An 11,165-nucleotide genomic window follows, 5' to 3' on the forward strand; every position below is an offset into this window, starting at 1 on the left:
ACAGTACGTAACAGGAGGGCAAAAACATATATTTTAAGTACTCACAACATCGACACAACAAAAACGTATATTTGAACGTGCACGATGAAAAAATAGTTCAATAATGATATCCAAGATGACGAGGGCCAAGACATGATCAAGATAATTAAACAAGAAGAAAAAATCTTGTTCATTGTTAACTCTCGCATAAGACATTTTACTAAATCATGAACGAGTACAAAAAGTAGTAGTTTTCACTGAGGCCAACTGTAGAGATTTTCCCAAAATTTAGTCCTTAGGGTATAGGAATACAGCCCTGTTTCAAGAATCAACCAGTTGCAATGATGAACGCACCGTTCTTGATCCCTCTTGGCCTTGTAAATGTCTATGGTACCAGACACCGATTTGCCTAGAGAACTACTTACCCAATCAAAGTTGCAAAAGAAGAGGGTCGTATCCCAGGAATTGTTCTTAAAAGTGAACTTGTAAGTTTCGCCTAATGCAACTAGATGATCTCCCAGATCATCGTCCCCGGATTTGCAATGAACTGTGACAATGGCGTTTGAAGGTTCTAGTTGGTTGGTTATTCTCAGGTAAACCGTCCCGCCCAACCATGCCGAAACCTGCAGGGAAGTTTGGTCTAATGTGAGGACCACCATGGCAACTAAAACCAATATGCTGCTGCTACCACCAGCCATTTTCTTAATTGATGTTTAGGTATTTCTATAGAGTGATGATGATTTTGTTCCTCTAAGAAAATACACACGTAATATTATATATATATAATATACAGAAATTCTCTTATGCGGACATCCGGACATTATTATCGTGCGGACGCCGTGTATTTTGTACTACCCCTCTCTGTTTTACTGCCCGTTTACAATAGGATCCGCACGATAATAATGTGCAGACATCCGGATAAGAGAATAACTGTATATATATATATATATATATATTGAATCTTGACTATTAGCCGGGTAAATTCTTACTTGATGTAGGTGGATTAGATTAACAAAATTTGATCTTTATTAATGAATTTTCAAATACATTGAATCTAGTTATGAGATTTTATGGTTATTCTATGTAAGGTACATAGTAGGAATGAAGGAAATAAGGAATTTGAGAATTTAAGAATTGGAGAAGTAATGAATCAGTATGAGAAATTTGTAGGGAGGAATATTCATATGGAATAGGTAAAGCTTTTGCCCTTTTTAACAACCAAGAAACAAGAGAAAGAAAGTTAGGTTGAATACAAAGAAATGTTGAGGACTTGAATGGACTCATAAAATAAACGAGGGGTTTGACCAAATTCAGGAGAGCCATCAACTTGTAGGCCATTTCGAATAGAAACATAGAAACACATGCTGCTCATATTATTAGACAACATTAATGTGTGTTTTTGCGTTGTGTGCTGTGAAGTATAAAGTTGAATTGTGTACAAAAATATATATATACAGTTATTCTCTTATGTGTTTTTTTTTATAGAGAAAACTCATTTGTTTTATACCAGCGATATAGAAAGGCCAAATCGATACAAGACATCGGGTGAATTCTCTTAACCACTTAACTTTAAGTCCCACAAATTAGGTATTCTATTATTGAAATTCAATTGAATGTAAATCATGCTTTTAGAGTCTCAAAGTATAACCACGGGGAAACATTTTCATGAACCTATTACTCTAGTGATATTTCTCTTCACTAATTATTGATACAACAGTGTTTTTCTTCGTATTATAAGAGTAAAGATGAACTAAAAAAGAAATACCAATTTAAAATCCCCCATTGGTATATATAATAATAATAACCAGAATTTGGGCATTTGTATGCACAGCTCAAATTATTGAAAAAATACCAATGCTTGGTGGTTCAAGTGGTAAAGAGCTTGTTCCCCTTAAGTAAGGTCTCGAGTTCGAGCCTTGCGAATAGAGCAGCCATCATTGAGAGGGCTTGCCCCCAAAATGGGGTCGACCCGGCTTGAGGGATTAGTCCTCGCCCACGTGCGGGGATACCCTGGATTCATCCAAAAATTATTGAAAAAATAAAAAAAATAAAAAAGAACAGAAAATTATTGGTTTGTGCTTACAAAAGAAAAAAGGTTACATGTAAGAGTCTAGGTCCAAAACACTTCACCCATCTCACGGCCCAGCATTGCAGCCATTACCAGAAGTAACTCACCCAACCCCCAAGTTCCTAAAACCCTGCTTCTCATCCCTCCATTGGCCCTAAAACCCATCATCCCCTTCACTAACAGAGCTCCTCACCCTCTTGACAGCCACCACCTCCTCCTTCCCTCCTCACCCTCTTTTGTTGTTTGAACACTCTGAAGCCAAGTCTTGACCGCCCTTTGCTTCAGTTCTTCTTCCGCTGCTTTGCTCCCGATTTGGCCACGGTATTTCTTAATTGCCCAATTTTTCTTCTTTAGGTTTAATTTATATTTTCTTGTAAATCTGTTTAATTTTTTCAATTTGTTTTGTCGAGTTGAGAATTGAGCTTGGTGGTTGTAAGGTTCCGGCAGTTATTAGCTAAAAATATAATTATCTCTTGTGATGCTGTGTAGGCTAGTGGTCTGTGTTGAGGGTTTATTTGGTCGCTGTGTACTGTTCTTGGTTGTCTCCATTTGGGTTTGTCAATTTTTTTTTAGATGAATGAGGTTAACTATATGTTGGATTGATGGCAGGATCAATATTAAGAAGGAGACGGTATAAAGTTGTGTCATGGGTTTTAATGTTGATGTGGGCTTTCAGCTTCCTTTTTATTTTTATTTTTTTCTTCAGGTCATTGGTTTTCAAACGTTTTTTTCTTCTCAATTTTGGCCACCAGGAGCTAATGTGCATAACTTGTCTATAGTTTGTTTGAGCTGATGTGCTTAGAACTTGGGGAATGTGAATGTTTATGTTAACAACTGAGTTACAAGAATTATGCAGAATATTGTAATTTGGGAGTTGTAGTTGTCTAAGATAAGATTTTTCTTAGTTGGGTATTTGAATTATAATTTATTACCTGAGTGTGTGTTTCAGTTTTCTACATTTTTTGGAAGACATGTTGGCTGTTAATATTGTATACCACCTCAGCTTTCGTTTGTTTTGTTTTTCAGAATCAGAGAGGTTGTCTTGTGAAAGATGAGTCTCATATCTCAAAATATTCCGTCGGCTTTTAAAGCTCGCAAGACTAATAGGGAGGATACAGATGAGCCATCATTTCTGCAAGGGAATGAACACAATGGAGATGGAAAAGAATCTAGTTTAGATATTATGAGGACAAAGAAGAGAAAGAAAGCACGCAAGGATGATGATGAGAAGGTGGCAGTTGAGCAGGAAAGGGAAATGAAGAAGCTGGAAAGCTTTTTGTTTGGATCAATTTATTCCCCAGTTAAATTTGGGAAGGATGATGAGGAGGAAGCTGGGGACACTGTGGATAAAGGCTCTGCTTTATTCTTCGTGGACCGTTCTGCAAATAGTTTGGCCCCTATTTATGAAGAGGATGCGGACTTCTCGGAAGAGGAGAATAAGGAAAGGAAACCTGTCTGGGTGGATGATGAAGAGGAAAAGGCCAACATAAATATTGCTAAAGTTAACAGACTAAGGAAGCTGAGGAAGGAAGAGGATGAGAGTTTGATTTCGGGTTCAGAGTATGTGTTAAGATTGAGGGCTCAACATGCTAAGCTGAACCCAGGCACAGAATGGTCTCAACTTGATTCAAAGTTGAGGAACAATAGATATTCTGATGATGAATCATCAGATGGCGAAAATGGGGCAGTAGTGGCCCGTGGCTACAAGGATGTAGAAGCTTTTGATGATCTTCTTCGTACAAATGAGGATCTTGTTGTGAAGAGCAGTGGCAAATTGTTGCCTGGACTTCTTGAATATTCAGTACTTGTGAATGGAAATGCAGAGGAACCTTCTAAAGGTCCAATTAATTCAGTACAGTTTCATAGAAATGCTCAGTTGCTCCTCACTGCTGGGTTGGATCGAAGGCTTAGGTTTTTTCAGATTGATGGAAAACGGAATACTAAAATAGAAAGCATTTTCCTTGATGATTGTCCCATTCGAAAGGCATCTTTTTTGCCTGATGGATCTCAGGTTATTATAGCTGGAAGGAGGAACTTCTTTTACAGCTTTGATTTAGAGAAGGCAAAGGTTGATAAAATAGGTCCCCTGGTTGGTAGAGAGGAAAAAAGCTTAGAAGTTTTTGAGGTTTCCCCTGATTCTAGCACAATTGCCTTTGTGGGCAATGAAGGTTATATCTTGTTGGTTTCCTCTAAAACGAAGGAATTGATTGGGACACTCAAGATGAATGGAACTGTTCGCTCTTTATCTTTTGCCAATGATGGGAAGCAATTATTGAGCTCCGGCGGTGATGGACAGGTTTACCACTGGGATCTGAGAACAGGGGCCTGCTTCCACAAGGCAGTTGATGAAGGTTGCATAAATGGTACAGCTCTATGTACATCTCCAAATGGGACCATGTTTGCAGCTGGTTCAGACAGTGGGATTGTCAATATCTACAATAGAGAGGAGTTTTTAGGGGGAAAGAGAAAACCTATCAAGGCCATCGAGAATCTTACAACCAAAGTAGATTTTCTGAAGTTCAATAATGATGCTCAAATATTGGCTATTTGTTCAAGCATGCAGAAGAACAGCTTAAAGTTGGTACATGTTCCATCATTTACTGTATTTTCCAACTGGCCTCCTCAGAAAAAGGCCCTACATTATCCCCGATGTTTGGATTTTAGTCCTGGCGGAGGCATCATGGCTGTGGGTAATGCTGCTGGAAAAGTGTTATTGTACAAGTTGCATCATTACCATCATGCATAGGGTGAATGTTGTGAGGGGCAGTAATGGATCACTTATAGGTAAGGTTTACCGACATTTCCAATTAAATTGGTCTAGAAAGAGTTTATCTTGGGATTCACTTAAAGGTGCCATTCTTCAAGTGCTAGGATGGCTTCTTTTTCCAGACAAATTGCTGCTCTAGTTTTGACCTATAATGTATTTCTCTCCTTTTTTCCGGACGTGTTACCAAATTTTCATTAAATTTTTTGGCAGTCTTTTTTTTGGTGGCAAGGTCTGCACATTTCATGTAATTCCCTTCTTTCATTCCAATCAATTTTATTGCAAGAACCGCCAATGTTTTCTGCTACACCCGTATTTTATACATGACAGGTTGGTAAGCCACGAGTCAGGCGGTTGTAGCAGGTATGGTTTTGAATCATATTGTGTAGGTGCAAGCGACCAGTTTTTGCACAGAAATAGTCGCATGGGAGATAATGTATTGTGGTGCATTGTAATTTTTGCCTCTCTGCGCCTCTGAACCTCATTTGTACCCAACACAAAATGTGTTATGAAGCAAATATAATTGTATGTCATATCTTATTGTTTATACAAAGCTGGTCTGTATGTACGCAGCAAATTCACAACTAAGCCACCAAAATTGTCTAAACCAACCCACCTACCACCGACAACCTACCACTGTCGCCCCCGGCTATGGTTGTCAGTGGCACCTCGCTCTCTTCCTCTTCCAGGGTGGGAGGGTCGGTAGGGGAGAAAGCACTCTTAGAAAACCGGCCGGGTTAGAATTTCGATGCTTTTGAATTAAGCTTTCTTAGCATAATTTTACTTAAGAGTTTACCAGTACTTTCATTTTACAATTCTTTTTTCCTCAGGTTCACCATCGTCAACTTTTCTGTGTGTAGGCATGGATAGTTTGGGAAAGCCCCATAACACTTCCTACAAACCCTATACACAAACTTGTATTCTGATAGAAAGAAAACAAGTAAAGAAAAAAGGAACCTCGAAAAACATCTTTGCCCACTCCAAATTGCATGGTTATCTTCAGTAATATGAGAAAAAAAAATATACATTATCTCACTTCTCCAAGCATGAAAAAATCACCAACAATGGCTAGAAAATTTCCATTATAGGGAAGGTGCTTTACAAATCGATCAAAAAGAACTTACTACTGGGTGATTTTATAACCCATCGCAGGCAGCTCTACCTCCTTGCATTGCATCAAATATACCAATTTCCTTCATTTCTTTTGTTTTCACAGTTGATTTCAACCCAAAAAGAAAAAGAAAAAAAACACTACAAGCCACTAAAATTAAACGCTAATGCAGGATCTTTCTAAGCTACTGCCTCTCACGTAGCAATCTCATCAACCTCAGAATTAAATACAAAACTTGGAAATGTAGTAGTAATATCCCTGCATAGATAAATCATAAAATTTTAAGAGATTTATGAAAGAATCACATCTGTATATGAAATAGAAAAGACTTGTTCCATACCTAAGATAGGGGAGGGTCATGATCTTTAATAAAGACGGATTCTTAGAGACAAAATTGTTCCATTCATATTTGTCAATCTTCCCATCTTGATTTACATCAGCTTCCAAGAAAGTCTGGCCACAAATATGAGAAAATTAAATGCCAAATTAATTTTGTGATGTTAGAAGCAAGGGAAATTGGAAATTAGAAAAGAGAAAAAGCAGAGATGAAAATAAAATGCTGAGATATTCAGTTTAGTCTTATCAAGATACTGAAACACAAAGAATGACTCTAAAATGTATTCACTATGGATCTCCAAATCGGTACCCCAAAATGCACTTAAATTATTATATAAAAGTCTTGTGTCAATCCCAATGGACTGGCATTCATAAGCTCAAATAAGATCAGCTATCTGCATTCCAAATATTTAACTTAACCGTGTTTTCATGAAGAAACAATCTGGAAGGCTTCAATGAGTTTCACAAGACAAATGCATACAGTTTTGTGCCTCATGTGCTCAGGCATGTCATCAATGACAACTTACCTTGTCAAGAATTAGCTCAATAGTCTCATCAGCCAGCTTCATTTCAGACTCACAAAGAAGTGCAATTAACATTTGTTTGACCTGCCAAAAACACAAACAATGAAGATGTGGGCAAGGAGGTTTAACATATCCATAAGTGAATAGGTCTGATTAGAAACTTGCAAATAGGTGCCACCATAGTAGAAAAGTAATATAAAAGAGAACATCTGAGAAGAAAAAAATACAGAGACTAACTCCTAACCTTTAAAAGATCTGAAAAAAAAATCTATACAGGAAGAAATATTCAGACCGCATCTATGGAAAAGGAGTTTCAGAATATTCAAGTGAAAAGGGAAAAAAATATATATATGCTGGAACCCTTCCAATGGCATTATTTTTCAGGTCACCTCAGATCTTTATGCTCTCGATCTCAGAGATTACTAAAAAAAGAAACAAAAATTCACAAGTTGCTGGAAATTCACTTGCTTTCTTTTTAGAATTCTAAACATTATCTTTCCATTTCCTCATCCTTCTAATCTTTTATAAGGTTAGTTTTATAAATTCAATTTGCTGAGCCACGCAGACTACTAAATTCACTTCCTTTTACTTTATTTCTTGAGAATTCTAAACTTTTTTTTCAACTCCTCATCCTTCTAGTGTTTAAAAGGTTGGTTTTATAAAATTCAATTTGCTGGGCCATTGATGCTCTACTTAAACCAACTTCAGGATACAAAGATATTTTTTACAGTCTCGTTACCATGGTGGACACAATACTTCACCACCCCCGCTATCAGTTCTAGCTATGTGAACTTCATGTTACAGTCCCATTCCCACAGGGAACATAATACTTGACCACCCCCGCAACGAGTTCTAGTTTTGCCAACTTCATGACAGAAAGATACTGGTTACATTACCACTCCCACAGGAGACACAATGCTTAACCACCCGTGCAAAGGGTTATAATTAATTTTATTTCCTAAACCATTTGGCCATAACTAAATGAGGCATACAATGTAAGAGGGGGGGAAAACAGGAAGATGGACACCAACATACCTCTTGGCGCTCAATAAATCCTGTGCTATCCAAATCATAAAGCTTAAATGAAACTGCGACACAACATTAAAAAAAAGCGCAAATTTAGAACGTAGTATAGGTATGTAAAGTGCAGTGGCACATAAAAGAACCCTGCTCTTTGAAATACTTCTAAGATATTTATATGCCCTTTCAACTTACAATCAATCTTGTCCTCTAGTTGGGCATTGGGATGGAAGACATTGAGTGATCTCACAAAGTCGCTGAAATCAATAACACCCTTTCGCTTCACATCAAACAGATCAAATATCTGCATGTAGAGTTGGTTCAAGACCAAAAGTCAAAAAAAGGAAATCTAGAGAGCAAAGATAAGTGATATTTATCATCAGTCATTTTTTGTAACAGTGCAAACTGGGACAATAGAATACCCAGCACCAGAGGTCCTGTGTTTGAATCCCCTCCCCCAATATCACTTGTGTCCAAAAAAAAATTGAATACAAGTTTTCTAATACAAGAATTTTCAATGGAAAGACCGACAAGTTTCATGAAATTAGTTTTATGTTCCTGGTAATATTTTCTAATTAATTAACAGCATTATTTCAATGTTTATATGTATAAACATAATCTGCACAAAAAACTACAGAAATAATTAAAATGATAAAATACTTACCCGATTTGCAAAGAGATTTTCTTTCTTTCTATTCTTGAAAATGGCTAGCTGAAATTCTTCCTGCATAAGAAAATTCAATGTCACGTTTTCCTAATAGATTTGTGCATATAATGCTTTGTAATATTATGTTACTATAATAGATATTTAGCAAAACATGTTAACCAGATAAGTGTATATCTTTAACATAAATATGTATCACTTATAATTCGAAGCTGATTTTGAAGATATTTGGACCCGAATTGTAAAGGCTAAGCTCCATGTTCATCAACATATGATACACTGCAATCCCTTTTAATGCTATTGAAACTTTCAATTATATAATATCGATACTGTTAACTGTTATCCCATAGTCAGTACACCCCAGTCCTTTTCCATCCACAATAATAAAAACTTGAAGATCTAAAATAAAGAAGACTGGGGAAGAGGAGGGGAGACAGTTAGCATGATGATTGCAAGGAGATACATACCTTGTTTATCAACCCATCATCAATCACAGAACTGCTAATACTCTTATATAGCTCAAAGAGTGCTTCAACTTCACTAACCGTAACTGGGGAACAAAATGATATCATTAAAGGAAACTGAGTGAGTGAGTTTGCATGTGTGCGTTAGAGAGAGAGAGAGATGAAATGATGAAATGATGAAATGATGAGTTTAACAGTACTATCTTGTAAAAGAAAATTCTGAGATAAAGGAAGATAATTTTTTTTTAAAGCCCTTGATTCTCCTTTGAGGCCATAATTGGGTCTATAACCATCAAAGCTAACACCAGTTAATTGAGAGAGAGAATTTAAAGGTTCATCTCAAGAGGACTTCAATTATTCTCCCATCTTATGGGTTTTTTTAATAGGAGCCAAAGCCCAATTCCTATAAACAAGCACTCTGAAGTAACATGAGATCAACTGGTCTTACAATCCAGACAAGGATAATTTTTTTTTAATATTGGCTGAGACAACTGAAACAAGTAGGAGAACCTGATAATAATTAGTTAAGATTAACAAACTATATATGGCTTTCATTGTTAACCATAGATTAAAATCAATGCTGGTTGGATGGACCAGCTATCATATCCAGAATTACCAGAGACTCAGGGACGTAAAAACATTTAGTCATCATGAGTCAAAAGGAGAAGTGCCTAGAACATAATGATAGGAAAAATGCAAAACCATTAACGAAACAGTGAACTTACAAGCTGTTTGCGAAGCAAGGCTCACTGGATCCTCGTGTCCAGGAAACTGCCGCCTTGCTTTAGAACTAAAACAACCCATTTAGAGCATTTATCCCACGCCAAAGGTCAGTTTACCCTCCCCTCCCCAGGCCTTAGGCCTCCTTTGTACCCAAAAAGAAAAACAGCATATTAGTGAAGAAGACAAAGCAGTAATTCTTGAATAACGCTTAGCATCACTAAAATACATCATCAAGCCCATCTTAACATTGCATCTACAGACACAAATTCAAGCATTGCCATGCAAAAATAATTAGTAAATAAAAGAATCCCATAATTACATTGCTGGACTTAATTTGTAGCTCTAAAAAGTAAAAAAATCAAATGCAAAGGAATAATTAAAACCATCCATCAATTTGTTTAAAAAAAACATCGACAACCAGAATTGAACTTATAACAGCCATCCAATACCTAAAAAAAATTACTATCTAACTGTTTGGAAAATAGATTAGGAAGAGAAAAATAAAGAAAGGTATAAATTATTTCACATACTAAGGTGCAAAAATGTCAAGCTCCATTTTTCTCTTAAATTCCTAAAAGAACTAAAGAAAAATAAATCATATTCCTTTTTCTTCTTAAAATATCAACCCAATGAAATAGTTCGATTGGACATAGATAAGCTCTAAGCAACAAATTAAGTAGTTAACACAGAATCGAACAAATGATTTGGTAGAGTTCATATCATTTTAGAGGTCCCAGTGAATGACATATCCTAGAATAAAAATTTTAATTTTCCTCACTCATATTTTCTCCTCCAATTTCCCGGCAACCAAACAAAAAATTCCAAGAAAAACATCAAAACCAAAACCCAGATCACAAAACCCCCTGCATATCACAAAAATGAGCAATTTCTCAAAAACACACCACAAAAACCAAAACTACATCATACCCACAAAAATTTAACCCAAAAGGGACCAACTTTATCGCACAGTGTAAAGAAAAGCAATGTAAAAGAGACTTACCGACCAAGAAATTGGCCGGAAAACTACAGCTCCGCTACCAATTTTGGAGAGGGAAATGCTTTTATATAGAATCAGAGAGGCAACGAACTGGAACAGAGGCAGAAAAACAGAAATGGGTTTATTGGGGAAGACAAAGAAGTGTTTTTGGAGATGTAAATCGGACGGCTGAGGTTGATCTTGATCACGAAGTTCTCGAGAAGTTCACGCTCATTTGTCTAAAATAGGAGAAATTAAAATTCCTCCTAATAGAGCTGCTGGCGAACTTAGAAACAAAAGCCAACGAGGAAACAAATAAGTAGCAGGAGGAGGGAGGAGGACAGTCCAGGGCACGTGGGTTTAGAGCGCGTGATGGGAATTGGACTTTGTGGTTTGGGTTTTTAATTTTTTTTTTAATGGGTTTTGGTATTTTGGTTTGCAGATCAGAATATTCCAATTATGAATATTTAAGAAAGAGAAGGATGTTAATGGCTTAAAAAGAAAGAAAGGGATTTTAAAATACTTTAAGCTCTGCA

The 11,165-nt window shown here is 36.6% G+C and overlaps 3 protein-coding genes across 4 annotated transcripts; 1 reads left to right on the plus strand and 2 right to left on the minus strand.

Moving 5' to 3' along the window:
- Nucleotides 1-233: 233 nt before the first annotated feature.
- Nucleotides 234-677, minus strand: LOC110756417 (S-protein homolog 6-like). The gene has a single exon (XM_021957851.1). It carries the CDS (start codon nt 675-677, stop codon nt 234-236), a length of 444 nt encoding a protein of 147 aa, XP_021813543.1.
- Nucleotides 678-2,100: 1,423 nt separating this feature from the next.
- Nucleotides 2,101-5,099, plus strand: LOC110756414 (U3 small nucleolar RNA-associated protein 18 homolog). The gene is made up of 2 exons (XM_021957847.2): nt 2,101-2,368; nt 3,074-5,099. The coding sequence occupies exon 2, from the start codon at nt 3,099-3,101 to the stop codon at nt 4,791-4,793; it is 1,695 nt and encodes a 564-aa protein (XP_021813539.1). The 5' UTR covers nt 2,101-2,368; nt 3,074-3,098; the 3' UTR covers nt 4,794-5,099.
- Nucleotides 5,100-5,858: 759 nt separating this feature from the next.
- CBL1 (calcineurin B-like protein 1) lies at nt 5,859-10,941 on the minus strand. 2 transcript variants are annotated; one of them, XM_021957849.2, is made up of 9 exons: nt 10,654-10,938; nt 9,656-9,795; nt 8,934-9,016; nt 8,467-8,526; nt 7,998-8,106; nt 7,818-7,870; nt 6,786-6,866; nt 6,263-6,375; nt 5,859-6,180 (listed from the first exon to the last, which is right to left on the minus strand). In XM_021957849.2, exons 2-9 carry the CDS (start codon nt 9,732-9,734, stop codon nt 6,117-6,119), a joined length of 642 nt encoding a protein of 213 aa, XP_021813541.1. In that variant the 5' UTR covers nt 9,735-9,795; nt 10,654-10,938; the 3' UTR covers nt 5,859-6,116. The 2 variants fall into 2 exon arrangements, with proteins under 2 accessions (XP_021813541.1, XP_021813540.1); XM_021957848.2 differs by having other exon boundaries at nt 5,859-6,375; nt 10,654-10,941.
- Nucleotides 10,942-11,165: the final 224 nt, after the last annotated feature.

Source organism: Prunus avium, chromosome 5 (genome assembly GCF_965620075.1).
Source record: "Prunus avium chromosome 5, drPruAviu1.hap1.1, whole genome shotgun sequence".
In the NCBI taxonomy this organism is placed as follows: Eukaryota; Viridiplantae; Streptophyta; class Magnoliopsida; order Rosales; family Rosaceae; genus Prunus; species Prunus avium.